Source organism: Vidua chalybeata, chromosome 4 (genome assembly GCF_026979565.1).
Source record: "Vidua chalybeata isolate OUT-0048 chromosome 4, bVidCha1 merged haplotype, whole genome shotgun sequence".
NCBI lineage: Eukaryota > Metazoa > Chordata > Aves > Passeriformes > Viduidae > Vidua > Vidua chalybeata.
This window is the reverse complement of record NC_071533.1, coordinates 60,490,986-60,517,167: the sequence shown is the minus strand read 5'-3', so window position 1 is coordinate 60,517,167 and position 26,182 is coordinate 60,490,986. Positions and strand designations below refer to the sequence as shown.

Genomic DNA, 26,182 nt, shown 5'->3' with positions numbered 1-26,182 from the left:
GGGAGATAGATTATATGTACAAAGGGGTGCCTGCTGTGTTAAAGCACTACCCATACAGATACCAAATTAGATAGTCAAGCTCATATCTGGGTGTTCTTTAAGAAAGAGGCCAAACTTGATGGGATAAATGCTTTTTAGTAGAATGCAAACATGAGTATCTGCTCTCAGAGGCCATGATGGTAGTGAACTTGACCAGAACTTTAAAAGGTTTTGACATTCCTCCTTTGATGGCTCTGGTTCTTCCATTCTGTCACAGGCAGTAGTTATTTGAGCATTGCTGTTAAAATACATAGTAATGGAAATTTCTGAAAATGCTGATTTCTGAAAATGGTTGTGATTGGTTTGGGTTTTTTTGGTGTGCTGTGAAACCTATCAGATTATATTTGCCAGGATGAAGAGAGAATTTAGAGATGGAGTAAGGAAAAACCTTGGGCTCTTATATCCAACAGAATGTGGATGGGCATGTGGGGCAGCAGGTGATATCAACACCAAGTAGTGGAGTTGGGGCTCTCAGGGCTTCATGTGCTTTCTCTGTCTGTGTCTTCTCCCTCTTACAATCCAACTCTTTGGGCCCACGTGAATAGTACAGGGAGAGAGAAAAAGAACAAACTGGTAATTGTTTACTGTAGTCTTTTGAAGATTCAGCTACCTAAATGTTAGATATGCAGTGTCTAGGTGTCTAACCTAGACATCCACCTTACATGTCAGTGGAAATCCATATTTTAAGATAGGAAACATACTGAGAAGTGTCTTTTCCTTTTCTTTGAGTGTGAAGGGAGCTTAGAGTGACAAGCTCAGATGGAAGCAGGTAAAGAAGGGAATTGCAGCTGGCTGCTATACATATTGTCCCACAGAAAAGATAGTCACAGTGCAGTGTCCTTGGCTGTCAGTGTCAGTGCTAGAGCATGGAGAGCTCGTCGCACTGCATTGGATCATGTGCCTGCACATGCTGCACTTGCCTTTCACCCTTCAATAGTTCCTGTGGATGTGCCATCAAATGTGTGTCAGCAACACACTTACTGAATTAAATCACTTTGATTTTATTCTGTTTGATGTTGATCCAATCCAGTTCTAATCTTATTTGAAATCCATTGCCAATAGACTTTTGATTTACAGTTTAACTCTGTTTTATATAAGAAGATTTTTCATTATTTGCTCAAAGAATAGAAGGTTGAATGTCATCAGTCAGCATTAACTGACACTTCCCAATTTGAAACTAAATACAGTGTTTCTATGAGCTCCATGGTTTTTTCTAACCAAAAGGGCATATTTTATGTTTCCATTTAACCATAGGTAACCACAGATTTATTTGTATTTCTAGCTTTTAATTTTATTATAAGAAAAATTATATAAACCCTCTGTTTTGGGTTAGCATTTAATATTAAACTTTTGACTACCCAAAAAGAAAGCCTGCTTTCTTTACAGTATTTGACTGTACTGCAATTTTTTTTATTACAGTAAAAACTTGGAATTGAAGGTTAAAATCACTTCTTGAAACAGTGTATTGTATTATAAGATAACAGCATTGATTTCTTTGCAGTCATAATCCTGCTTGTTAATTACAGAGTACTAAAATCATAAGTGTTCATATAAGAGTTTTTGTTAATCTATCTTTTGTGCTTTGTTTTTTGTTGGTCTTTTTTATAGATTAAGTATGAGTTGCAGCTTGAAAAAGAGTGTCACCTGCGCAATCTGGAAAATAAACTTGGAGAGTATAGTGCTTCTTTAGCCTTTCAAAAGACTGTTAAAAAATCCAGAATGCTGGAGCTATATACTGCTATCATAAATGTGCAAGCTTTGCTCTTTGAACAACTGAACACATCAAAAACCCTGTCAAAACTGGAATGTATTCAAATTTTAGAAGCACATAATCCTGTAAGTATTGTAGTTGTTAAAAGAAAAAATCCTGTTAGGAAAAGCTATTAACTATTAGAGTATCTTTGATTTATCTGCTAGTTTGCAGCTGCTGGTGGCCCAGACTTTAATTTCTGTGAGTATGTGCACTTCAATGCATTCAGTAAAAGACATAAAGAGAAGGAGAGCCAAGGAAGATTGTGTATTACTATTTTTTATTTTTGTTATAGTTGCATGCAGTCAGAAAGGGTAGTATTTTGGTGACTACTTAATATTTTATTGATTGAAAGAAAGACAGTTGAGAAGTGATTTGGACTCATGACTGGAATAGTAAACTATTGTGTCTGTCTTACAGAATTGCTAATATGCTGTCCATATGCAAAATCCATAACCACATGATTTGCTTTAATTGTCAAGTTTTTAGAGATTATCTATACAGCTTCCTACCTATCTCACTCCAGGCACACTCATGCAGTTTAAATAGCAGAAAATCTGGAAAAACCTCTTCCCTTCACCATATTTATTACATATTTGATATGTGCCAATTTTCTAATCCTTTTTTAATACTTCAGTGCTCCGTTTTCACAAGGACTCTTTTTTTCTGCATCTATTTGAAACCATCCAAGTGAGGCTTGGGAAGAGCACTGGAGTAGAACAAACAAAATGGGTTTTTGAGAAAAGCCTCTTTGCTAGAGGGCATCATTAGACAGCTACTGCTGTGAAAATTCCTTGTTAAATTTTAATGTGGTCATCTCTATAGAGTTTCTCATACAGTGACAGTTAGAATGCTTATATGCCTCCAGTTTTGCTTGAATTTGTGTTAGAGCTGTAGGAAATAGTGAAAGTTGAATGTAGGAAGAGTATTTTTGCCTTTTATGCCATGTAAGGGGGTTTTTCGTAGAAGTTGCTTTTACCTTCTCTGTCCTTGAACAGGTGAAGAAAAAGGATGGAAAAGGGGGCAGAAGAGAATAGCTAACACTGGCTTAAATACAGCTGTTGAGGCAGAGGAATAGATTAAAATTCAGCATCTTCTCCAAGATGCAGGTTAGGAAGTGGGGCTTCGAGATAGTAAGCAATGTAAAAGTTGAGGTGAGACAACAGTGACATTGGAAATGGGAATATGGAAACTTCCTTCTGGTGTCCAGTTTGACTTTTTGGCCAAAGTGAGATCTATAGCATGGGGGATCCAGTCCCCTGAAGACTTTGGATTTTAACCTTTTGATTTTTCTGAGCATTTTATTTTAACCCTAACTTTATCAGACTAATTATGAATTACTACCTTTTAACATAAATCCCTTTGATATTAGCTGCTAATTTGGTATAACTAAAATTAGTTAGTCTGAGTTTCTCAAGCTGTTTCAGTGGGTTTATGCAGCTTACAAATGAATTGAATGGTTCCTTAGTTTTGATGTCAGCCATGCTGGCAGTGTAGTTGCTGGATGTCTTCTACAGTGGAAGGTTTCTTTGACTTTTAACACAATGAAAATTGAGTCATAGCTTTCCTCATTGTTCTGATATTCATAATGTGACAGTCATGTTTACTGAAGCTGTGCAATGAATTGAAAAGTGTAATGTCTGCAAGTGTATGGGTAGAATAAGAAATGAATAAAGTAATATCAGAAAATCTGATACCATCATCTTTTTTCTTCACTCCAAATGAAATTTGTTCCTTCAAGTTATAATTTAACTTCTTATCATCATGCATTTTCAACCTCTAGGAGATTGAAGAACTTGAAAAGAAGCTGGAGTATGAGATGTTGCATAAGGAGTCAGCACAGCAGCATCTAACAAGTAGGCAGAGGTGGATTCTGGATGGTTTGGGATCAAATGAAGCTGTGGACACAAATGCAGAAAGACATGTGACGGTTCTGTTAAGACAGGCCATGAATAAATGTAAACAGTTTATAAACCTGTACCAGCAAAGGTAAGTTCTTTGGTCTCAGGTTTTACTACGTTACTGCAATTCTTATGGACCATTAAGATACTCTGGAGAAACAGCAGGGAGAATTTCTGCTGTACTGGGGAGGGACCATGCATCTGTATTTGAGCTGCCTTCTTGTGCTGTGGCCCAGAGCCTAACTGAGGAATTGGGAATATTGAAATAAGAAACATGAAATAATAATAACTTAGTAGCATATAAATGGTGCTGTGTGTTACGTGGCAGTCATCTTTTTTTTTTTTTTTTGACAGGGATAGTGGAAAAATAATGATAATCCTTAGCATTAAGGAAGAAAATAATTTTATTCCTATTACTTTGTCTCCCAGGAAGATAGGGAGGGACTTCAGAGCAACATGATCTGCTGGGGTCAGAGGAAATAGCTGAGACAATTTAAATTGAATTTCCATCTCCATTGCTGTACTGTAGACTGAATTCCCTGGCACACAATTATTTTTGATGAGATGTATAAATTCCTCTTCAATTTCAATTTCCCCTGGCCAGTTTTTAAGTAAAGTTATCAGCGACAAATAAAATGCCTCTTGGGAGGTATATAGAAATATCTGTCTTGTCAAAATAGCTGCCTAGCAAAAAATGGGTGATAATTTGCAAAATTGCAGCCTATTGTATTACTTTTATTAGGGTTACAGGAGGTAGAAATGACATTTCCATGTGTATTGCACAGTATTAAAAACCTAGCACATTTCAAGCTTCATGTAATGTCCTCATAGTGTGCTTTCCATGAGAAAGTGGTTTTCCATAAAACCACTGATAATATTAAAAATGACCGTGATAGCAGTAAGTCCGTTTCAATTCTGAAAAAGCTGGAGCTTTACTCAGTTTAGATGAACAACTTTCCTGTTGTAGAAGTAAAGAGTCAGTAGAGGATCAGATAACTCTTTGCAGGAGTATCCACAAGCTGGTAATCTACCAGGGAAGCCTTCAAAGAAACTGCAATTAGGCTTTACTTGAAAACTTACTGGAAGAAACAAATTTTGTACTTTTGTACATTGCAGGATTTGTATGTGATGTCATCATGTTTTGGTCTAGAAAATAAAAATAATCAACATCAGTGAGGAAGTTAACTGTTTAATATCATATTTTCAGCTACAAAAAGATCCACAACTTGCCTTAAAGTGTGGTGATGAAATTGAAAAAGGAGGGAAGAGGATGGGGACAGCTTGAATCACATTGCTTTGGAGTGATTCCAGGTTTGAATTGTGTGCAAGAGCATAGCCTTAGATTCTGGTCTGATATTTGCTTGGGGTTTCAGGGAAGAAGGGAAGAGAATTTGGCATGCTTTAGAAGTTAGGCTGCTCACAGCAGATTTGCTGACAGACAGGTATGCTTCCCGAATGGGTGACCTTCCAATTTTGTTTCCTATAATACAGTCATTGCACATGGGAAGATTTCAATGTTAATTCTGTCTTTTACTTCAGCTTGAGAGATGAGCAATGGAATTGCGTGGTGCTTGAAGATCTCCTGGAAAATATAGAAACAAATGCATTTTTGGCAATTTATAGTCAGGTAAGCATGAAATTGAACAAAGCTTCCAAGTTTAAATTACAGCTGTATCTGGATATCAGCTTTTCTTCTTTTTTGGGAACCATTAGATGTATTTAGAGTTACTCTCTGCTAATAGTTGCTACCAGTTTGCAGTCTATACTGTCAGTCACTTCAGCTAATTCCGAGCCACTTTCAGCCTTTTGAATTTTACTGAGTTATGCTTCTATTTGTTCATTTACAGATCCTTTCAGGGTTTGTCCTGTTGCATTTCATTCTGTGGAGAGCTGATGTGCCTGATATTCTGGTTAACAGACAGATTCACAGTTGGATTTTCATGTAATGAAAAAAGGGTTTTGTTTAGATTTTGATGAGTATTAAGAATGATTTTCATTGATTATGTTTCAAAGTTAAATGATAGCAGGAGTGCTAGTTAAATTTTCTAGTATCATTACTCATACTTGTTTTCAAAACTGGTTTGAAGGTCCTGAGAACATTTAGCCAGAGAGCAGAATAGGTCTCAGAGATCTATCATGTTTACTCTCACTTAATGTTGCATTTTGTAAGTTTCTAAAAGAGCAGTATTTAAAGACCAGAAGTACAACACAGCATTATAGAAATTAGACTTAGGTGTCTGTCTATGGTCTTACTTGCATTCTTCTCCAAAGAAGAATCAAATAATTTCTTTCACTAAGTAGCCTGAGCAAACATCTCTTTGGTGTTCAACTTTGGTGCCTAGTCAGGCTGAAAATCCTTTAAGAACTGTATGAATTTACTAATCTCTCATCAGTCTTAGGATTTTGTCTTGTTAATTCTGTGTGATCTCAGTGAAAAATCACACATGTAAAATCTGTACCAACACTGAAGAGGCCAGAAAACTTTGGGAAGTGGCTAGCTTTCTTACCTTTTGGAGAGATTTCTCTACTTGAAGGACAATTATGGGAAAAGGAGGTTTATTGAATTCTTTATTTTGTGTGGCTGTCTAAATTTGGCTTAAGACTGCCTTGCTGGTGACACTTTATTCCTTTCAAAGAAGAAGATTCAGATAATCCAGGATCTCCTAGGTAAATTCACACAATGAAACGTCATCATACAGAAAAGCAGGCAAACATTTGCTGTGACTTTTTGAAACTACTGTGGACAAAGAATCTCACTGTCTTCCTGCATGGGGAACCTTTTGGGGTTTTATGTGATGTGGGCTTTGTAGTCATCTCCTCCATCAACACTTACAGGAGGGTCTGCAGAGTGGTGATAACTCAGCTGTCATGAGTCCTGATGTTTGGCATGTCTTACCTAACTTGAGCTACCTGAGTTACATGTATGGCTTGAATAGACAGCAGCAGCTTTTTTTCTGGCATTCTTCAAGACATTTAACTTGGTTTCATTTGCCTTACTCTTTTCATTCCACATAGTTCTCAATATATTGTAGACTTTCCATATTTGATGCACACAAGAGGTCTGCAGAAACAACCTGGGGACACTGTATTAATGACATCAGAGCAGAAAATAGCAATGGAATTTTGGTGTTTGGAGTGGGGCAGGAAATGGGGCTGGCTGAGTGTCTATGGAACAACTAAATTTGAACTCAGTCTATTTGAAAATTATATGAATATGCTTTACTGACCTTTGGGCAAAAAATGGACAGGATGTTTCAAAATAAAAAAATGCTCCCAAAAGAAAAGCAGGTGTTTTCCATCACCTCTTAACAAGCTGTTCTCTGAGCTTATCACAGAATCTGGTGTTAAGAGAAGCTGAACAATGAAGTAAGTGATCGACCATGACAACGTGTGAAGTTTTTCAAGGCTATTTTTCCATCTATAATTTTACAGACCAATGAATGCCATATTACTTCCTTCATATCTTGAAATTATTTCCTTACAGTAGTAGAATCCATAAATTAGTTAAGCCTTAGAATGTAACTGTCTTGTGATTTTTCAAACCAAACGGCATCAAGTACATGCCCTAAGTAAATATGCCAAGATCAACTGGTTATTTAGCATTTACATTGCCAAAATCCCAAATGAAATGGACAACCATGATATACATGGGCCACTGTGGGTAGAAACAGTGAATATGGAAGTGTGACCATTGATGCCGAAATTGTCACTATTAAAATAATCTTCAGTAATATTTTTTATTTCCATAATGACTGTTTATTTAATAATAGTAGCTAAGATTGGCTAACATTTATTTTCGATGCTGAATTTATCTGTCTTCTACTTATTTAATCCTCTAGGAGCTCCGTCTGGCAGGTTATTTAGCTAAACTGACGAGGGTGCCAATGGGGGTGTTGCACAGGGTCCTGAACTTGTTGCTGCCCTCCAGCTCACAAAGTGAGGTTCTTTCTGTCCTCGATTCCATCAGTAAATACTCAGATGGTGTTGTTGAAAGTGACAGTAACGCAGATGAGTCTGGCAGCTGTAAGAAAAGGTAGGTGTGATGTTTTCTGGTAGACCACTGCAAGACAAGATTGTTGGTTTATGTTTATATCTGTTTGATGGACAATGAGATTGACAGCTACAGGAAAAAATCACAGGTGCCTAAGTTGCCTTTTGAACTATATTTCTGGGGTAAAAATACTTTAAAACTGCTACCTTATTTTGTGGAATATTTTAACTATAATAAATTTACTGATAAAAAGTTACAATAATTTTATAAGTTCATTAATAAAACAGTTATTTCATAGATTTATAAATCCTGTTCTGATAATTTTCTTTCTGTTGTCTGAACTGGAGTTTGTTAAAATATTTTCCTTCCACTTTTCCTTTTTACAATGTTCATGACACACCAGGTTTTAGGTGTCTGTAGCTTGTAAAGATGTAAAGGAGATCCTCCTTCCTAATAGTGAAAGTTGCAACCTTTGCAGAAGTCTGTCCCTTTGTAGTTAATTCCTGAAGTTCCAAGTGGGCACTGAGTTTCCCTTTTCTCACAGAAACTGGTAGACTCTCGGGGCCTTTGTCACTCCCCTTTAGCCCGATTAGCATGAGCTGAAATTTGTGCAGTAACACCAACACCGGGATGCTCCTGCACCTGCTCTCCCAACTCCCTGCCATGACCTGGGCAAGAGACAAAAGCAGATGTTGTAGCACTGAGCCCAGTCCTTAGCAGATGTGGGTTCTCAAGGAACAGATAAGAGTCCTTGGTACCATGCCCTGAGGTGTCAACTGATTAAAATTATTTTTGGCAGGGCAGCAAAAGTACTTGAACACTCTTACTGACTGCATTTGTGCTGTTGCTGTCATGGGTTTGGTAGCTAAAGTCAGAGAGGGAAGAAAAATATGTATATTTGGGGATTTGCTGCTGGGAATCTTTCTTTCCTGCTCCTTCAGGAAGAGCCAAAAGTTGTGGCAAACACTGGAGAACAAAATAAGGCAAGATCTGATAAACAGAAGTTTAGAAAAGATCCCTTCTCTAAACAAGAGAAAAGACAGGTAAGGACAAAACCAGAACAAACATATCTGGGTTTTTTTTGTTTACAGTTTATTTAATGTCCCAAGATTCTTCTTACAGCTGTTAGAAATCAGAAAATGAGTTGATAAGTATGCATTTTCTAATACTTTTCTATCTAGTGCTTGTCATTCCTACCACATATTTACACATAATAAGCAGTATAGTAAATAGCTAAAAAGATTTTTCTGTACATATCCACAAACTTCTCACATTTTTCACATACATTGCTCATCTTCCCTGTATTTATTTATTATGAGGTTACTTTTTCTTTTGCAATTTTGTATCTCAGAAAATGATACGTGAATTATTGGGGATTATAATGAATTCTCTCTGTTGAAATATGATTTTCTTTAACTTCCAAAGTCACCACTTCTGTGGCAAGGTATGGTATAGGAAGTTGTGCATTTTTTTGCCTCAGTTTTCATTTTTCAACTCAATTTTTCTCATTAATATAGTTTGATAAAGAAGAAGCAACTTGCTGTCTTGGAAAAAGCAGCGTTCATTCATCTGGGATGCTCACCTGCACATCCTCCTATGGAGCAGCCTGATCCACCTGTTTCTCTGAACTCTGCAGCTGCTGAAGCCATAGAGCTGTTAGACACAGGGGAGAAGATATTTTTATTCCGTGAGCCAAGTGATCCAATACTTTCTTTGCATAATTTTCCAAGAAAAAAGAAAAAGAACTTCCTTAATTCTAAAAAGGCTGCTCGTGCAAACATGGACTCATAAGAGCAGCTTCTATTCAAAGTATCATTTAGGGAAGAAGAAGTTTTTTAAAATTCAGTAAAATGATGAGGAAGAATGAAGTGTATGGTTCAAATAGCATGTGTGTTGTTATAATCTGGTTTGTCTGATATTGGAAATAGATGTAATTTTAGAATGGCACAGTTAGTGATGTGCATCTTGTAGTTTTTAATTCTTGTCAGTGCTTTGTTGCACTAGGTGAAGTATGGGTGTTCCGTGATGCACATTCTGGGAGGCAGGGCACTGTGTTCCTTCACTACATTTTGGTCATTTTTGCACTGATTTTACTGTAGCTGTATTTTCATAATTTATACAGAATGGTTATTTATTGTATATAGTAGGTACTGATTTACTATTCTTGTATTTTTATTTTTGTGGTTAGCTGCAGTATAGCAGATGACATGAAGAGATGAAGTAGGTGAACCACATGTCCTCTGTTCTCTGATTTTATGTTATTCTAGTTAATTTATGGTTTAACACTGTGTTCCTAATAGGTTTTGCATGTTACTTCTGCAGTCTGTGTTCTGCAATGACAGCTGGTAGTCCAGATCTTTAGCATATAGTTGTGTACTTAGCCTTACACCCTGGAGTAACCAGCATTTCACTGTTTCTGAACTTCCTTCAGTTGGACTGTGAGTGTGGCTACAGTTTCAAACTGTTAAATATTTACAACTTGTTGCAGTCTTTTCCTTGGTGAAGCAGTGTTATCACATTTGCTCAGTAGAAAAGTGAAAAATGTAAATGGGCATGTAATGCCTTCATAATCTCTTTTGATTGCAGTGCTGCCAATTTTCATAATTTTAGATATTTTTGAAGCTCTTATTCCTGAATTTCTCTAAATTGATGAGAATATTATTTTACGCTTCAAAAAGAGTTAATTTTAAAACCTGTCTAGTTGACTCGAAGAATCCTATAAATATGAATCCAAAAAAGAGGAACAGGAAAAAGCTAATTAAAATAACCACATGTATTTGTTAATATTTTATATTATTCAATCCTGTTTTGAGGAGGTTGTAACTGTATTTGAAAGCTGTGCTCTGAGACCACTGTGATCATATGTTTTGTATTTTTTCATGTACAGATTCTGTGCCTTTTTATTAATAGGGTGCCATATTGTTTAAAAATTAAAATGTTACAATATACATGTATCTGCAGTTGGCATTTTTTTCCTCACTTCTCTGACAAGTGTAAATAGTCATTCCACAGAAGACAATTAGTGTTTCATATCACTACTAGTGTTAGAAAATGTATGCAGTAATTAGACTGACAGTCCTTAATTATTATTTGATTGCATTCTTCAATCTTTTCATGGGAGTATTTGCTGTTACAGAAGGAGGAGTCTGTCAGGGTTGTGGGAGTTCAGAGTTGCTGTTTTTTAACTGTGTCTATATTTCATCCCCAAGGCACCCCAAGTGGGTAAAGGGTAGGGTCTGTCCTGCCTTGGAAGTGGGCCAGAGCTGTACAAGAGGAACCTCAGGTGTTTCAGAAAGAGGCAAGAAAGCAATTGCCCCTAGGCATGAAAGCAATTGGAAAACTTGGACAGCTCATGGCTGTGAGGAGCACTTGAAAGCTGAAGTACCTTCTTGAATGTCAATCCTTTCCAGGATGTCTTTGCAAGCCCAGACTCTTCACTGTTAAAATATAAGAGGGAAATGACAGTAGCTCATCACAGATACGACATGGAGGCCAATAGCTCTACTAGGTTACAATAATAAAATGCAACATCTGAATATTGATTACAATATCAGTTTATTATCCTTAATAGATAATCTCTGTGTCTAGCAATAGAAAGCTGATTTATAACTCTCTCACACCTCATTACAAATTTGAAGCAGTTAAGTAACTGTAACTATTCTAGCAGGGAAAGTCACTCCCTGCTATGAGTCACTCTCGTGTCATGCAATACATTTTCAAAGAAACATCCAGATCTTAACATCTCTTGTGCCTTGTGAAACAAGCATGAACTGGGAAATAGCCCACTTTAGTAAAGAGTTGACTTACATTCAGCTTTGAGTCACTCATGAGGACAGAGGGCCAGCTGTTGATTGTGCAGTTTTGTGTGTGTGCCACAGGTATGACCATCCTTATTTCACAGCTGAAGTCTCCCAAAGAATGTGTGTGCTGGACAAGCCATTCAAATTCATCCCATTTGGTTTCATAGTCATAAGTACAAGAAGTTATAAGGCAAACTTCTTCAGTATTTGAAACATTGTCCAAATCAACTGTGTTCCCCTGGAAGTTCATTGCTTCTCTTGTTGCCCTTGACAGTTCCCTGTATACTCCCATCTCCATTGCACTGTCGTCTTCCCTCAACATGAAGCCATTGGACAATGAGCCCAAACATACAAAAAACAAGCAAAAGTAACTGTCCTTGGACAATGATTTAATCCATACGGTAAATAACAGCTTACTGGCAATAGTAAATGTTATTGAAGAAATTATTCTCCGTGCTAGACTAATAAACTGTAGCTTTGTTATGATTTTTTCAACATGTGCTTCAATAATGTTAGCTTGCAGCTAACAGCCCTTGTGCCCAGGGTTCAGGATTTTCAAGAGTCTTACTTATGCACAGGCTCTTCAGCGTTATCAACAACCCACCTTTCTGCTGACCTTACTGTATTTTTGGCGTGGGATACCTGGATACTGGATTAGCATGGAATACATGTTCCCTGCTCTGTCAAGTTTTTATTTAAAAGATTACATTTTGAAGGTTGGTGTTTTTTTTAATAAAAAGGATCCCACATGATGAAAAATATTTCAGGAAAGATGTGCTAAAAATGTCCTGCAGTCATTGAGGTGAAAATGCTTCTGTGGAACAAGAGGGTTGAGATTTCTTACCATAAATTTATATTTAATTTCTTTAACCTTGTTATTGTGTATTAATTTATTATGAAGTAGAATACACATGCCTAATGAAGAATAATTCATACCAAGAGTGAATAACTGGATGTTCTGGAACAGACTCTCCGTGTCAAAGTCAATCTGTTGTAAACAAAAGTGAGAATACCTATATAGACCTGGCACTTCACTGCAGAAAAATAATAAAAAGGAAGTAAAAGGATTGACAATTTGGTGGAAATAATTTTTAAGTTTAATAAGTAACTTTTATCTTCACTGATTACTGTAACTGTTTCATGTTTAGATGAATTTTTAAACTGATAATGTCTCTTTAATAAGGTCAGATCTGCAAAATACTTGTCTGCCTTATTTGAACCTGGGGAAGTCATGCGTCTTTCTTTCATTATCTGGTATTTACCCAGCTGCTATTTTAACACCTTCATTTCTTCTGGGGAATGTTAAGTTTTTATGCTGTTACCTTTGTACATCAGTGCCAATAATTACACTGCCTTTCGTCAACAGCTCCAGCTTCCCAAGAGACTGACAGTGGGATTTGCAAAGCATCAAATGCCAAGTTCACTCATCTGTTGCCCTGTGCTGTGCTTATGTAGCTGGTGCAGCCTTAGGTGTAGCAGCATAAAGCTGGTTTTCCTTGCTGAGTTGTAAAGCTGTACTGTCACAGGCTGTTGAGAGCTGTGTAAGTTCCTATGAATAAGCAATACTGTGCAAGTGATGAACATTATCCTCCTAGCTGAGTGCTCCAGGTAGGACCTGGCCTTTTCCACATTCTGTTTCTCCAAGATCTCTTGTAGCAATGACTGGCAAAGGCCACCAGCTCAGTCTTAGTACTGTCTTCCTACCTGTTTTCTTGTTATTCACAGGGAGCAAGGCAGGGAAAGTCAGTCAGACTCCACCCTTGTGAAAGACTATACAGTGGGCTCACTGTTTGCCTTTGTGTTGCAGACAAACTGTGACCTATCTCATTAATATGTTTAATGAGAACTGGTAATGTCCACCTCTGTATTGGAGCAGTCTTGTTACCTAAAACCACTAGGTACTTTTCTCACCTCCGCTGTCACACTGACCAAAAACAATTTGTTTTCTCCAAGGTTCAGAGATTCCTCTGGAGAGCAGGAGACAGACATTTGCAGGGAACTGAATTTTGAAAAAGTCAACTTCGTTGAAGCATATTTTTCAATTATGCCACAGAAGTTCTCTCACAAAAGAGGCCGTGTATTTTCAACCACTTTTGTTTGAAAAAAAAAGATGTCTGAATAAGAAAATAAATTAAAACCTGGAAGTGGCACATATAATTCCAAGCCATAGTAGCACTCAGAATCTGGGGACAGAAGTTGGTAGATTTTAGCATTGCGGATGGAATTTGGTCCTTGATACTGTGTGGTTGAGAATGACAATTGATTGCAATATGTGAATGGTTTTATAGTTACCCAAGTCAGCAAAGATATCCCTATGCAGTGTTCCAGAAAAATAAAATATTTTTTTCAGGAGTATAAATTGGAAGGCCATTATAAAATACCTTGAGTGGGTAAATGTGCCATGTCTGTACTAAATGGGATAAATGTATAATTGTTTATCATATTTTTCCAATATACTGTTGTTCTGCTTATGGCTTGACCATCACTACTAATTAAATCTTGTCATATCTGCCAACAGATTTTTATAATTTGCTGTTGATAGCTAGTAATTCTTCACTCTAAAATTACCATTTTGATCCTTGCTTTATCCTTTCCTAAACCTCCCTTTTTTTCTAGGGGAATGAATACGTTAGAGATCATGATGTTCCCTGATGATTCAAACCTACATGAATCCCCACTTTTTTTTTTTTTTTTTTTTTTTTTTTCTCTTTAGTTGTATGGTTAAATAGTGATTTAATAAACACTGAGTAGCTTTGTCACCACATGAGATGCTGGTGGCCAAGTCTGGGGTACTGTAAATTGCTTTTCTGCACACAATTTTCAAAAACAAATGTAGTATGCCATGTTTAAAAAAACAAGCTACAGAGTCTATCAGTATGACCTGTGTGGCTTTATAAAGAGACGTAAGCCTTTGAACGAGTTCTAGAATAATGCAACTATATTTTCCTAGGAGAGAATAGGAAAAGTGACATCTAACCAATTTGATTGTTATGTTAGATTCACAATTCTGTTTACTAACTTTTCACCTTATTTATGTAGCAAACCAGCATGCTCTTGACATGAGTGTCTTTTTGAAGGGACATAGCACTTTTTGTAGAATATGTTCCTGGTTACATAGATAGTGGAAAAAATGAAGTGCTGGGTTCCATGGACTAGTTTCAGTCCCATGTCTGAGTTTCAGACAGAGCTGGAATTATGTGGTTTTCCCTTGTGTGAGGAGAATGGCTTTGTGCAGCAGCTAGTGAATTCTGTAGCTTTCTAGAAACTCTGTGTGTTCCCAGTTGAAGAAAGTAATCCTTGGGGAACTGTTTGGTGGGTTTTTTTTGTTTGTTTGTTTTGTTTTTTTTTTTGTTTTTTTTTTTTTTTGTTTTGGGGTTGTTTTGTTTTTTTTTTTGTTTTTTTTTTTTTTTTTTAATGAAATCTATGAGACAATATATAAATGTAGGCTTACTTTGCAATCTCTGAGCATAGTCCCAGCTGTGTCAGTGCTAAGAAGCTGATTATAGCATTGGGTTTTATCTTCGGTGTCTGCAAACCCAAACAATCATTGTGTATCCTCTCTGCTCAGAAAGCACCCAGGACAAAGTGATTCCCTACAGATCAGCTCCTACCTTGCCCTCCAGAGTCTCTGACTTTTTGACTGGAGATGTGACAATTTGTCACAGGGATCCAATAACCTAAGAAAAGCTCTGGGGTCTTTTGTCAATTCCTTTAATTCGGTTTTAGTTTTCTGTCATGAGAGGGTTAAACAAGAGGCTTGTGTGAATCCCAGTGGTGGATGAATAAAGATCTGGGAGCTGAGGCCCTGATGCACTTCATTTCATTTGTAAATAGAACAAAATCCTACCAGCAGTGGAATAAGGCAGTTTGCAGCCAGCTGTTGAATATGCAACATGGTCCTTCATGGAAATTCACTCCAAAATAGCAGTGCAGTGGTAGAAGGGGATTTGTGAGGTATCTTCTCCAAAGCAGACAGAAAAGCTGTGGAGTCAGCAGATTTCCTCTGTGTTTTTGATGCAAAGCAGTAAACTGTAGCACTAATGGTGCATGTGCTGGCAAAGATCTTTGAATGCATCTTGTATGTTGCTGTTAAGAGTAAAGTTAATTTCTTATACGAAGCCCAGACTGTGGAAGGAATACAATGAGGTTATGAAATTACTTTGTTCTGAGAGTAACTGTATTGCTGCCATTGTGTCTGTGTTTGGGAGGTTTTCTTCCTAATTGAAGTGTATGAAGAGAGCACTTCTTTTGGAAGTAATATTTGCCAAGGACACATAAGAAGAAAATTATGATATGAAAAACCCTATACATTTTAGGGAGGAAAAAAACCCTACAGAAATGACTGGGCATCTTCCTGGCTCCTCCAATTTTTACGCAGATGAATAGTTCCTTAAATGTGATCCTATTTACATAAATAAGGATGTCAGGGTTTGGTTAATACAACCCCTGCAGACAGTGATTCAGTGTCATATACCTCTAGAGAGTAATTCAGTGTGGCACAAAATCCTGCTAGCATGTTCTGGCTGTCAGAGCACACTCTGGGCACCGGGGACGTGCTGCAATTTGTTTTGCTATATTTTGACCATCTAAATGTCATGGTGTCTAATTGAAGCTAAATGTTGTGGCTTTCCTCAAAACTGAGAGACAGGTACAGGCACTAGCCTAGGATGGTTTCTCCTTCTCTTGGACGTTTTTGCTGTGTATGGCTTCTGCAAGGCAGAGGTGCATTTTCATTGTGCATCTCAGAACCATTTTGCAGAAAAGATACTAAGTTCCAGACATCATGGTTAGGAGGGAGAACAACTATGTTTTATTAGACTAACAAATATATTTGGGCAAAGCAGAGGAGCTTTACTGGTATTAAGTTGTTTTTCAAACAACTTTTTTTCAGCTCTTGGCAGTTGATGTGGGAACAATTTCAAACAAATATAGTATTAGAACTGGTCAATGTTTATAACAAAGAAATGTTTTTCATTTAAAAACAAAACTTGTTTAGCACACATTAAACAAAATGAAATAAAGACATTTAGGCTGGTTTGTTTCTACTTTCCTTTTTCCTCTTTTACTCAATTACTTTAAATAACTGATTTTTTTTTTTCATTTTCCCTGCTTTTATTTAAAGAGGCAAAACATATTATAAAATGCTTGGATAAAAGAGTTGTTAGTTTTAAACCAGTTCTTCATGGATAAATCCACAATCATGCGACCTTGTGTTGGTACTAATAATAGGATATGTAATTAGGGATCCAACATCCAAAATATGATCTTCAATGAGTTCTTCTCTGAAGACACCTACATTTCAGAAGCCTTGAACTGTTATTTTCCACAGTTACCTAAATGTTAATTAGCAGTTATGTGCCAATGGTCCCAAAGTAGTCCAGTCTCAGTGGAACTACATAGCTAAGTGTCTGATTGATCCTGAAACATGTTTGTCATTTAGAAATTAGGTGAGGCTGGCTCAGTGGAGGCTCTCCAGCTGTGTGCTGCTACCAGAGCAGCATTTTGTGTATGATCACTTGAGGGGCTGGGCTGGCCAGGGGGTGGCTGACTGGCTGACACAGAGCACACTTGCTGGAGAAATCATAGAGGTACATGTACTTTCTTAGTTAAGAGTTGGGCTTTTTCTTTCTAATGCCTTCCCAATGAGTCAACAGGGCTTTACAAGGTGAGTGTTTTTAAACAAGCTATTTTAATGTTTCATCCTCCAGAAACAGTCAGATATATAAAACAGTCCTATCATGTGAAATCCTGTGAAGATGCAACTTGACAGCCCTCTCCTGCCTGTATGAATGGAGGCACTCACTGTAAGCTTGAAAGCAGAGGTATTCCTCCCCACCAGGCTGAGTTATGTTATTGCCAGAGAGGTAGCCTTTATGCTGTTTAGATCCTCAAAATCCTTAGTGTAGTTGCCTGAAGTCTGAAAATCCAGTAATTCAAGTGCCCTAATTTCAGTAGGTGGAGAAAATGAGGCAGCACAGTCATCTGGGTGTTGCATTGGATTGTTCTGGACCCTTGGCGCAGTCAGTCTCAAGGGAAGCTGAGTAACTCCTGTGCTCTTTACCTGATGATGTTAAGCAAACTTTACCCTATCACTTTATAACCATCATTACAAGATTTTTGAGTGAATGAAAGATTTCTGGCAAACAGTTGAATTTTGCCATTGTCACACTGGGAAATATATATTTTTTGTGAAATCATTTAACTTATTGCTGCCAGTTTTCATGCCCAACAGTTCTTCCTCCTTTTCCAGCTTCTGTGAATGAGGACTGGGGCTGAGCCCTGGGGTAGTCAGGTACAGACACTTTATAGGAGACTGAATGATATTATGAAGCCAATATGCTCAGGATGCTGTGATGCTCAGCTGTAACTCACTGTGCTGTGAGAGAATCTTGGTTTTATTGCTAGAGATTGTGTTAATCAAAATTAATACCAACAAATCTGTAGACTCATGATAGTTAATATCTACAGAGCCTGCAAGGCTATCTTGAAGATAGACTTGCCTGGGGGTGAGTGCATGGCTCTATTGCTGAAAAGACACAAGAAATCTGCTCCCTCTGGTTGAGGATGATGCCATGTGTGCAGGCACTGCTGCTGCTGTGAGCTGAAATGCAAATAGTTACTCATGTGCCATGCAATTGCATTACAGAAATTAAGTGTTGATCATATCTTTCTGTCAGACCCAGCAGGAAATTTTATGGTTTGGGGTTTTTTTTTTTCCTTTGTTCTTCCTGATGTTTGAATTAAAAAAACAGCAAGCTAAGAATGTGGATGTGCTTGGTGAAACACTGTTGTTATATTACACATCTGTGAAAGACTTGGAGCCAGATCTTGAGCACAGATCCACCAATGTTAATAGATGTCTCCTAATTGGTACCCCTGGAAGGTCTTTTGTTGATTCATACATTTCTGCTACATTGTTGAGTTTTTTAAAAATTTCTCTTTCTGCTTTAGCCTAAACATATAAATGCAAGAAATAAATACATCTGTGCATACTTTCTGCATTTTAACTGGAAACAAATCCTTAAATCTGAAATCCTTGTCTGATCTATTCATCCTTGCATACCCTCCCAGGGACTAGGGAATTTTCATTCCATTTGATTCCCACCACAGCTAAAATGCATAATTCTAACTACTTTGTGTTCAACCTGTCTGGTAACACTGAGCAGCCTTGCAGGGCGTACAGAATTGCAGGTGGAATGGCTACTACCAGCCTAGTGCTGCACACTGTGGACAAGTACATCAAAGCATAATTTCCATCTCTTCCTTTTACTTGCTTCCAGTGACTGTTATTCTTTTATAAAACAACCGTTTGTGTTTTAGCAATATGAACTTCTCAGTATTTCCATTCCTCCAGCATTTGTTTTGATTAAGAATTGTAAGGAAATACCATTACTATCATTTCCCAAGGGGGGAAATGAAGCACAGAATAACTAGATTTAAGGAAAAAGAGAGTTGAGATGATGCCATGTGGCATTTATCCCATGAACATTAGTTAGGAGTAGATGATGCTATTGCTTCCCAGCAAGGGGTGAAGAACAGCTGATGCTATTTCACAAGTGCCCTAAACAGGAAGGACTGGGAGAGCAATTGAGGGGAAAAGGCAGCAGTATGTATTTCTTGAGCTTGCAACAATTTGAATGAGGGACTGAAAGTCTTCAGATAATACAGAGTTGTCATTAAAAAGAATGCCTTTATTACTGAGGCTTTCAGTTATTTCTTGAGAATAATTTTCATTTCAGAAGTGCTTTATTTTCAGTTCTATTGTGAAAGTAATCAGTTAAAAAAAGAATATGATTGTGAAGTAGTTAGTGTGGAGTTAAGGGCTATCCTGCCAATTCTACCACTACTATTTCAGTCAAATGTGTGGGAGAAAGAGAGAGGGATGAGAAGCCAGTTTCTTTTCAGTGAATAGAAACCTGTTCACGTTGCCATGAGGTTAATGGAATATAATGTCAGATCTAAAATTCAGGAGCTTGGATATACTCATCAGGAAGGGTTCCAATCAGCATGCAGAGACTATAACATCTTGAAAAATATGTGTGTGGATACAGCCCTCCTGAATCTCTGTTTCACACAGCAGCTCCTGAATACCAATGAATGTTCTGGCCTAGCAGAAGTAATCACTGAGGCAGGAGTAGGGGATGGGTTCAGAGTTACTGCTTACATAGGTTTGGATTAGTCACTTCATGTCTTCTCTGAACATAATTGTTGGTTGTAGTTGATAGTGGGAAAATAGCTATTCTGGTTGCCTTTTCTTGAATCAAATTTTGATTAGTTTCCAGAAAGATCACAAAAGTAGCATTTGCTCAAACTTCAAGTGTTTTTATTAAAAATAGATCTGCTTGCAACCCTGGGGCTGTTGCTCAGGGCTGTATTCATTGTCCTGTGCTCTGTGCAGGGCTCACTGACTTGGTAAAGGGAAAAAGCAATCTCTGTCTCTAAAGCCTACCTTTTACAGCTTTCTCAAAACCCTCTAATTTTAAGGGTTCCCACACTTTAGCATTTGCATTGCATTTCACTGCTGGGCTGTGCATATCACCAAAGTGAGACAAAAGGTGTTTCTGGGAAGAGAAGGCTTAGAGAGGCTTAAAACCCAAGCTGGCCAAAATGTGAGTCATTTTTCTATAAATGTTTCTGCAAACAGTATAAACTTGTGAACTTGTCAGAAAAAAACCAAAAGTCTACTGCTCCAGCTATGATCAAAAGTTACCTGGAAGACAACCTGAAAAAAAAATCAAGTTTTTATTCATGCTCAACTGACAGAAAAATTGAAAAAACATATTGTTCCCTGTCTCAGTTCCTTCCCTTGGTCCATGATCTTTCAGGTGGTGTGAAGAAGAGAGGTGGACTGACAAGAGCAAACCCATCTCTGGGACAGATTTGGTGATCATCGCTGTGCTACATCTCCACACCATCATTTTGCTCCTCAGTGGTGACTGAAGCAGGCAGGGTGTGTTTGAGGTTTTGTGTGCCATCATCTGCACCCTGGCCCCAGCCCTGGAACTCTGCTTACCTGGATCATCCCTCTTTCATGTCCTGTCCCTTCCCTGTACTCTTCCCTGCTTGCAGCATCAATCTCCTTTTGATTTCTTTTGGGTAAGAGGATGGGAAAAAAAGAGAAAAGGAAGGAAAGAGAAAGAAACAGAAGAGAGAAAGAGAGAGAGAAAGAGAGAGAGAAAAGAAAGAAAGAAAGAAAGAAAGAAAGAAAGAAAGAAAGAAAGAAAGAAAGAAAGAAGAAAGAAAGAAAGAAAGAAAGAAAGAAAGAAAGAAAGAAAGAAAGAAAGAAAGAAAGAAGAAAGAAAGAAAGAAAGAAAGAAAGAAAGAAAGAAAGAAAGAAAGAAAGAAAGAAAGAAAGAAAGAAAGAAAGAAAGAAAGAAAGAAAGAAAGAAAGAAGAAAGAAAGAAAGAAGAAAGAAAGAAAGAAAGAAAGAAAGAAAGAAAGAAAGAAAGAAAGAAGAAAGAAAGAAAGAAAGAAGAAAGAAAGAAAGAAAGAAAGAAAGAAAGAAAAAGGAAAGAAAGAAAGAAAGAAAGGAAGGAAGGAAGGGAGGGAGGGAGGAAGGAAGGAAGGAAGGAAAGGAAGGGAAAGGAAGGGAAAGGAAGGGAAAGGAAGGGGAATAAAATGAGGAAAATAAAAACAAAAAAATAAAAAGACCAGGTATCTTTAGCAGCTGTACAGCCAGAGAGGCAGCAAAAGCAGGTCTCTCTTCAGTGCTCCCCTAGTCTGAGATTTATCAGGTCTGGACAAGAACTGAACTTCTCTGTTAGTTTTTTTTGTCTGCTCCCATTTTGTCCTTTGGGAAACAAAAACAGTCTCAGAGAGCAGTGACAATTCTAATTCCTCTCTTTTTGCAGAAGAGGCTGCTAAATGCTTTAATGTCCTTAAAAAGAGTGACAAATAAATGTATTTTTATTGTTCCTTCGTACAGGTGAAAGGAATGTGGTAAATGGCATTGTTAAATTTAATTTCACTGTGGCTTTCACTTTTCAAACACTTTAAGAGTTTTCTTCTCCCCCTTTGTATCTTTAAGAGGGGTTTAAAAAGATTTACTGGAGGCTGTTGCTATGGTGCTCATATCAAGGTATCTGCATTATTTTCTCTGAACCTTGGTTAGTACTTGTGCATGTTTACATCTTTGTCTGTCTGGATCTATTTGCTCTATCAAAATTAACACAGTGCACCCCAGCTGGTAGGGAATGTGTGCTTGGTTTTGCCTTGAGAAGATGCAGAATAAATGCAATGTGAAAGAAAGGTCTGCAGGCCTTTTTATAACACTTCTCAAGTTTTTTGTAAACTCAGAATATGCATGTGCAGAGCAACAGGAGAGATGCTGAACTTGGCAATATTTGCAAATCAGGGGACAAATTAGGTTATTTTAATAATTGATTAATTTTAACAGCATTTTGAAACATTACAACTGAAGTCATAGTGTAAGATGGATAAATTTCCAAACACACCATCAGGCCAGGGCTCAAATTAGCATTAATGAGCTGCAGTGGAATTAAAAGGTGCTATTGTTTTCTACAGGATGTGTTGAGCTACACCAAAATGTGAGTGACTACCGCCAACTGCAAGAGCTTGTGTTTCTGATAGCTGTACATCTTTTTATTTGTAGTTCTCTACTATTCCTCCATTTGTGAGTTGATGGCAGTGTTGTTTGTTTAGTCCATACCATCAGTGGATTTAGCTTCTATATTTGTTATCCTCTCTCCTGAGGTAAATCTGATACCTGGAGAAATACAACTCAAGAGGGGTTATGTGATATGTGCATTTGTTCTGGTGTGACCTGGCAGCATTTTTGTCTGTGACATGAATATTTTCATCACCGGCTAATCATACCTGTTCTAAAATACAGGCTGTTTCCTATTTATTACTTTAAAAAATGTGTCCTTATTTCAATGGAGAGGATAGCTTCATAAATGGGGGCTTCTGTATTAGAGGAGAAATAGCAGAACATCACTTAATGGGAATGAGGGTCTCTTGGCCTTGGTGGTGGAGCCTAAGGTCATCACCACGATGCTCTACTTGGAGCCAGGGGGGTTTAGGTCTTGGCAACAAGAAAGAGTGTGTGTGTCCTTGGAAGTTTATTCTGAAATGCCTCAAGAAAGGCTTTAAGTGGTCCATCTGAAAGTCTTTTGAAGTCAGTGTCGTGTCCCCAGTGTTGGTGCTAAGGTAAACCAAGAATGGATTCATCAGGTCACACCCTTTCCCAGTGTGTAGCTAGTTTAAGTCTCTGACAATGTGATATGTTTTCTGTGTTTTCAGTGAGTTTCTCTTTCATCTATTTCTCCACCCTTGTACCCATTTGTACCCAGTTGTAATGCACCCTTTGGCAATGAGATCCACAGGTGTATTTCCTAAGTAGAGCAAAATTTGTTTGATTTATATAAACAGTGGTTTACATAGGATATAAATAAATGTGCCGTGTTGCTTCAAAATGAGTTTTTTCTGCAGTCTGTCCATCTTTATCTTCTACTCTGGCCAGAGCTGTTCTCTCAGAGCCACATTCCTCCTCAGCACATGTGGGTGCCAGAGGAAAGGTCTGAGTATGAGTTGGAGCACTGTGTGACATCACTCGGGGTTTACACATTTACTCATGCCTGTCTGCTTTCTAAGCTGTCTGTGTTTACTGTGCTTACTGTGCCACTGTTGTACAGTTGAAGAGAAAAGTAAAAATTTCCTATTTTTAGAGTAAATACTATGAAAATATCTCTTTCAAAAACACCTCCTCACTGTTTGGTGACTGACAGTACAAGTTTTATCTCGCTACAGTTTGTTTTTGTATGGTGCTTATCACCACAGTGTCTAAACATCTCACAATGCATCATCACAACTGCTTTCTAGAGAAGGGTCCTTCTTCTTGTATGGAGGGACAGCTGAGACATTCGAGGTGTGGTTTAGCACTGAGAAAGCTGGTGACAAACCTGTTTGCTAAAGGTCAAACTCGGAGTCCATGGCAGGGCCAAGAACAAAATAACAGCTTAGTACTTTCACCTCTGGACCATTTTTCTCTCTCTTTTTCAATATCTTTGCAGTTTTTTGGAGTGTTCTCACTTGCCAAAATTCACTCATACACATACATCTCTAAGATGATGTATTATTAAAATATTTTGTCACTTGGTATGTATGTTCTGCTTAATATTTGCTATTAGTTAGAAAGTGCAGTTTCCAAAATGAGAGATCAGTGGGTGAAGGAGCAGTGATCCATTTTCTGTGGGGATATAAAGCATTGGTAATATCAGACTGTTATTTTCTTTTATTGAAGTCGATCAGTTAGGGTAAGCTGCTGTATTTTGCTCTGCTTATATATCCTATCTTTGTTACAGGTTTTCTCCACTGATAAATAATCCTCTAATCATTTGTTCCTGTGACAACAACCTGTGTAAAATTGAGGTTTATATGTGACCAAGAAATGTCTAAGAATAGTTATCCTCTTGTTCTTATTTTAACTCTTATTTTGGATGGGGCTTTTAGCAACCTCTTGATCTAGTTAAAGATGTCCTTGCTCATTGCAGGGGTCTCGGGCAGATGAACTTAAAAGGTCCCTTCCAACCCAAACTGTTCCGTGGTTCTATGATTTTGGTTTTGCAGAGAAAGATATGTTTTCAAAGCTCTTATTGTGGCTTATTTTCTTTGCAGGGTAATCAATTTATTTTTTCTAGGACACTGAATGAGATGTCATTTTTAAAGTGTCATGAACTTCCCCTGAAATATCCCACAATATTACTGTGAATTTACTTATTTTTTCGTTTTTTTTTTTCTTCCTGATTCAATTGAATAATCCATTACTGTATTTATATTCGGTGATAAAAATTTTAGCAGCATAGACATATTCCTGAATTTCTTTTAAAAGCTGGATGCAGTTTCAGAGAAGCACAAACAATGAGGAATATGAGCAAGAATGATGGATTGCTGGGTGAATTTTGCTGAAGCAGTCATACGAAATATTCAGAGCTTGCTAGGAATAATACCAATTATGGACAGAGAGATCATAACTCTCAGCAGAGCAGCTATTGCTGTTAAATGGCACTGTGGGTTTAGATGACACAGCCCATGTATTTTCAAATGGCTGAAAGAGTAGGACAGAACTAATTTAACACAAACTACATTTATGGCAGTTTGTTGTGCTAAAATGTAGGCAGAGTGAATCCTGAACAAAAATAGTCCTAATGAAACAAAATCACTGTTTGCCAAGAATTACTGCCTTCTGAAATGTGATGGACAGCAGACATTGCCTGAAATGTAATAGTGAAACAAAGACCTTGATTCCAGATTTCCTGATGACATTGGGAGGTTTTGCATTTGTTCAGAGAATTTGGGTCCTGGTCTTTGTGAAGCACTGTTTGTCAGCCAGTCTGAAGGGCCTGGCACAGATGAGTGTTCTAACTGCTACCACTGTTCCTGGAGAGATGCTGGCCCCTGTGTTTGTGTAACTCAGCCACAGCAACTGCCAACAACTGAAACACAATGTTTTTCTGTCTTTCTTGGTCTCAGAGTAAATTAGCTCTGAATTCTTTGGCTATTAAATCATGCAAGCCACTACAGATATTTACTGTTAAGCTGAAAAATTGTTCACTAATCAATCAATTGCATAAAAACCTCAAACAGAGCAAATAAATTGTTCAGCTGAAGCTATTACAAAATCTATTACAGCAGGAAACTAATTTCAGTTCTTCAATTAATTTAATTAAGTGACTAATTCAATTTGTTTAGGCTTATTTTAAAACCCTGATCTGAGGACTGAATCTCCAGGTCCATATGTTTTATTTCTGTCATTCTTCACTTCTTCCAGGTCCCAAATTCCAAACTTAGGTCTAAGTGGTAATTTCATTTAGCTTTGACACAGGCTACTCGGTGTAAGTCTTGCATCTCTCATTTTTCTGTTTATCCCATATAGACTTAAGTTCCTGGGCTGAACAATCAAGATTTTTTTTCTGATTTGCTCTGTAACTAAAAGTTATTTTTTTTCTTTCTTTTATTCTGAGGTCCCCATAAAATATGGGGAAAAAATATGGGGAAAACCAAGGGTCATTTAACAGCAATTGGAGGATCAAAAAAGAACAGTGGCAAACTTCCAGATGAATATGCCCCTGAAGAAAAATGGTGACATCCTAAATTTTCCCCTCTTAGCACTAAATACGTTGATAACAAGAACTGTGTTCTCTGTCAGGCCAGCTTGGGCTGAGGCTGCATTCACCTAAGCAAGGTCAGCAGTGCAGCAGATTTGGGTGGCATTTCTAGAGGAGACTATATGATACAGAACACAATACAAAACCAAGTTTTAGATATCTCTAACCTTCCTTTTCCTACTTTCTAATGGGAGGGGTATTTTGCAGTTGAAAAAATGAATGTGCATCTTAAGTACTCAAAGGACTGTTTGGCTGCTCTCATGCACACTCTATAAATTGTTTAGCTGATGACTCAGTACAATACCAGACCTCTTCCCCATGTTTGTTGTAGGGTTTTGTGTAACACAGCCCTTGAAATTATATCACAATACCAGCTATTACTGTCACCAGCTGGCTGAGACGGAGCCTGAAGGAGTGAAATACTGAAAATGAGCCGATTTTTTCAGTATAGGTGCTTAAGGAACCTGTGGACCATTGTTAAGCAACAGTTAAATCTCAGCACACTAAATATGTAAAATTATTTTAAAAGAGTTGGAATTTTGTAACTATTGAGATTATACAGTGAAATTAGTTAG

General features: G+C 37.6%; 1 protein-coding gene across 3 annotated transcripts in view; it reads left to right on the top strand.

Moving 5' to 3' along the window:
- EVC2 (EvC ciliary complex subunit 2) overlaps nt 1-10,629 on the top strand; it is a 61,315-nt gene extending 50,686 nt beyond the window's left edge. For all 3 annotated transcript variants that reach the window (XM_053940357.1, XM_053940359.1, XM_053940356.1), the window contains exons 17-22: nt 1,648-1,875; nt 3,573-3,778; nt 5,230-5,317; nt 7,530-7,723; nt 8,623-8,724; nt 9,199-10,629. In XM_053940357.1, coding sequence (XP_053796332.1) covers nt 1,648-1,875; nt 3,573-3,778; nt 5,230-5,317; nt 7,530-7,723; nt 8,623-8,724; nt 9,199-9,472 — 1,092 coding nt within the window. In that variant the 3' untranslated portion in view covers nt 9,473-10,629. The remainder of the gene's footprint in view (nt 1-1,647; nt 1,876-3,572; nt 3,779-5,229; nt 5,318-7,529; nt 7,724-8,622; nt 8,725-9,198) is intronic.
- The last annotated feature ends 15,553 nt before the right edge of the window (nt 10,630-26,182 follow it).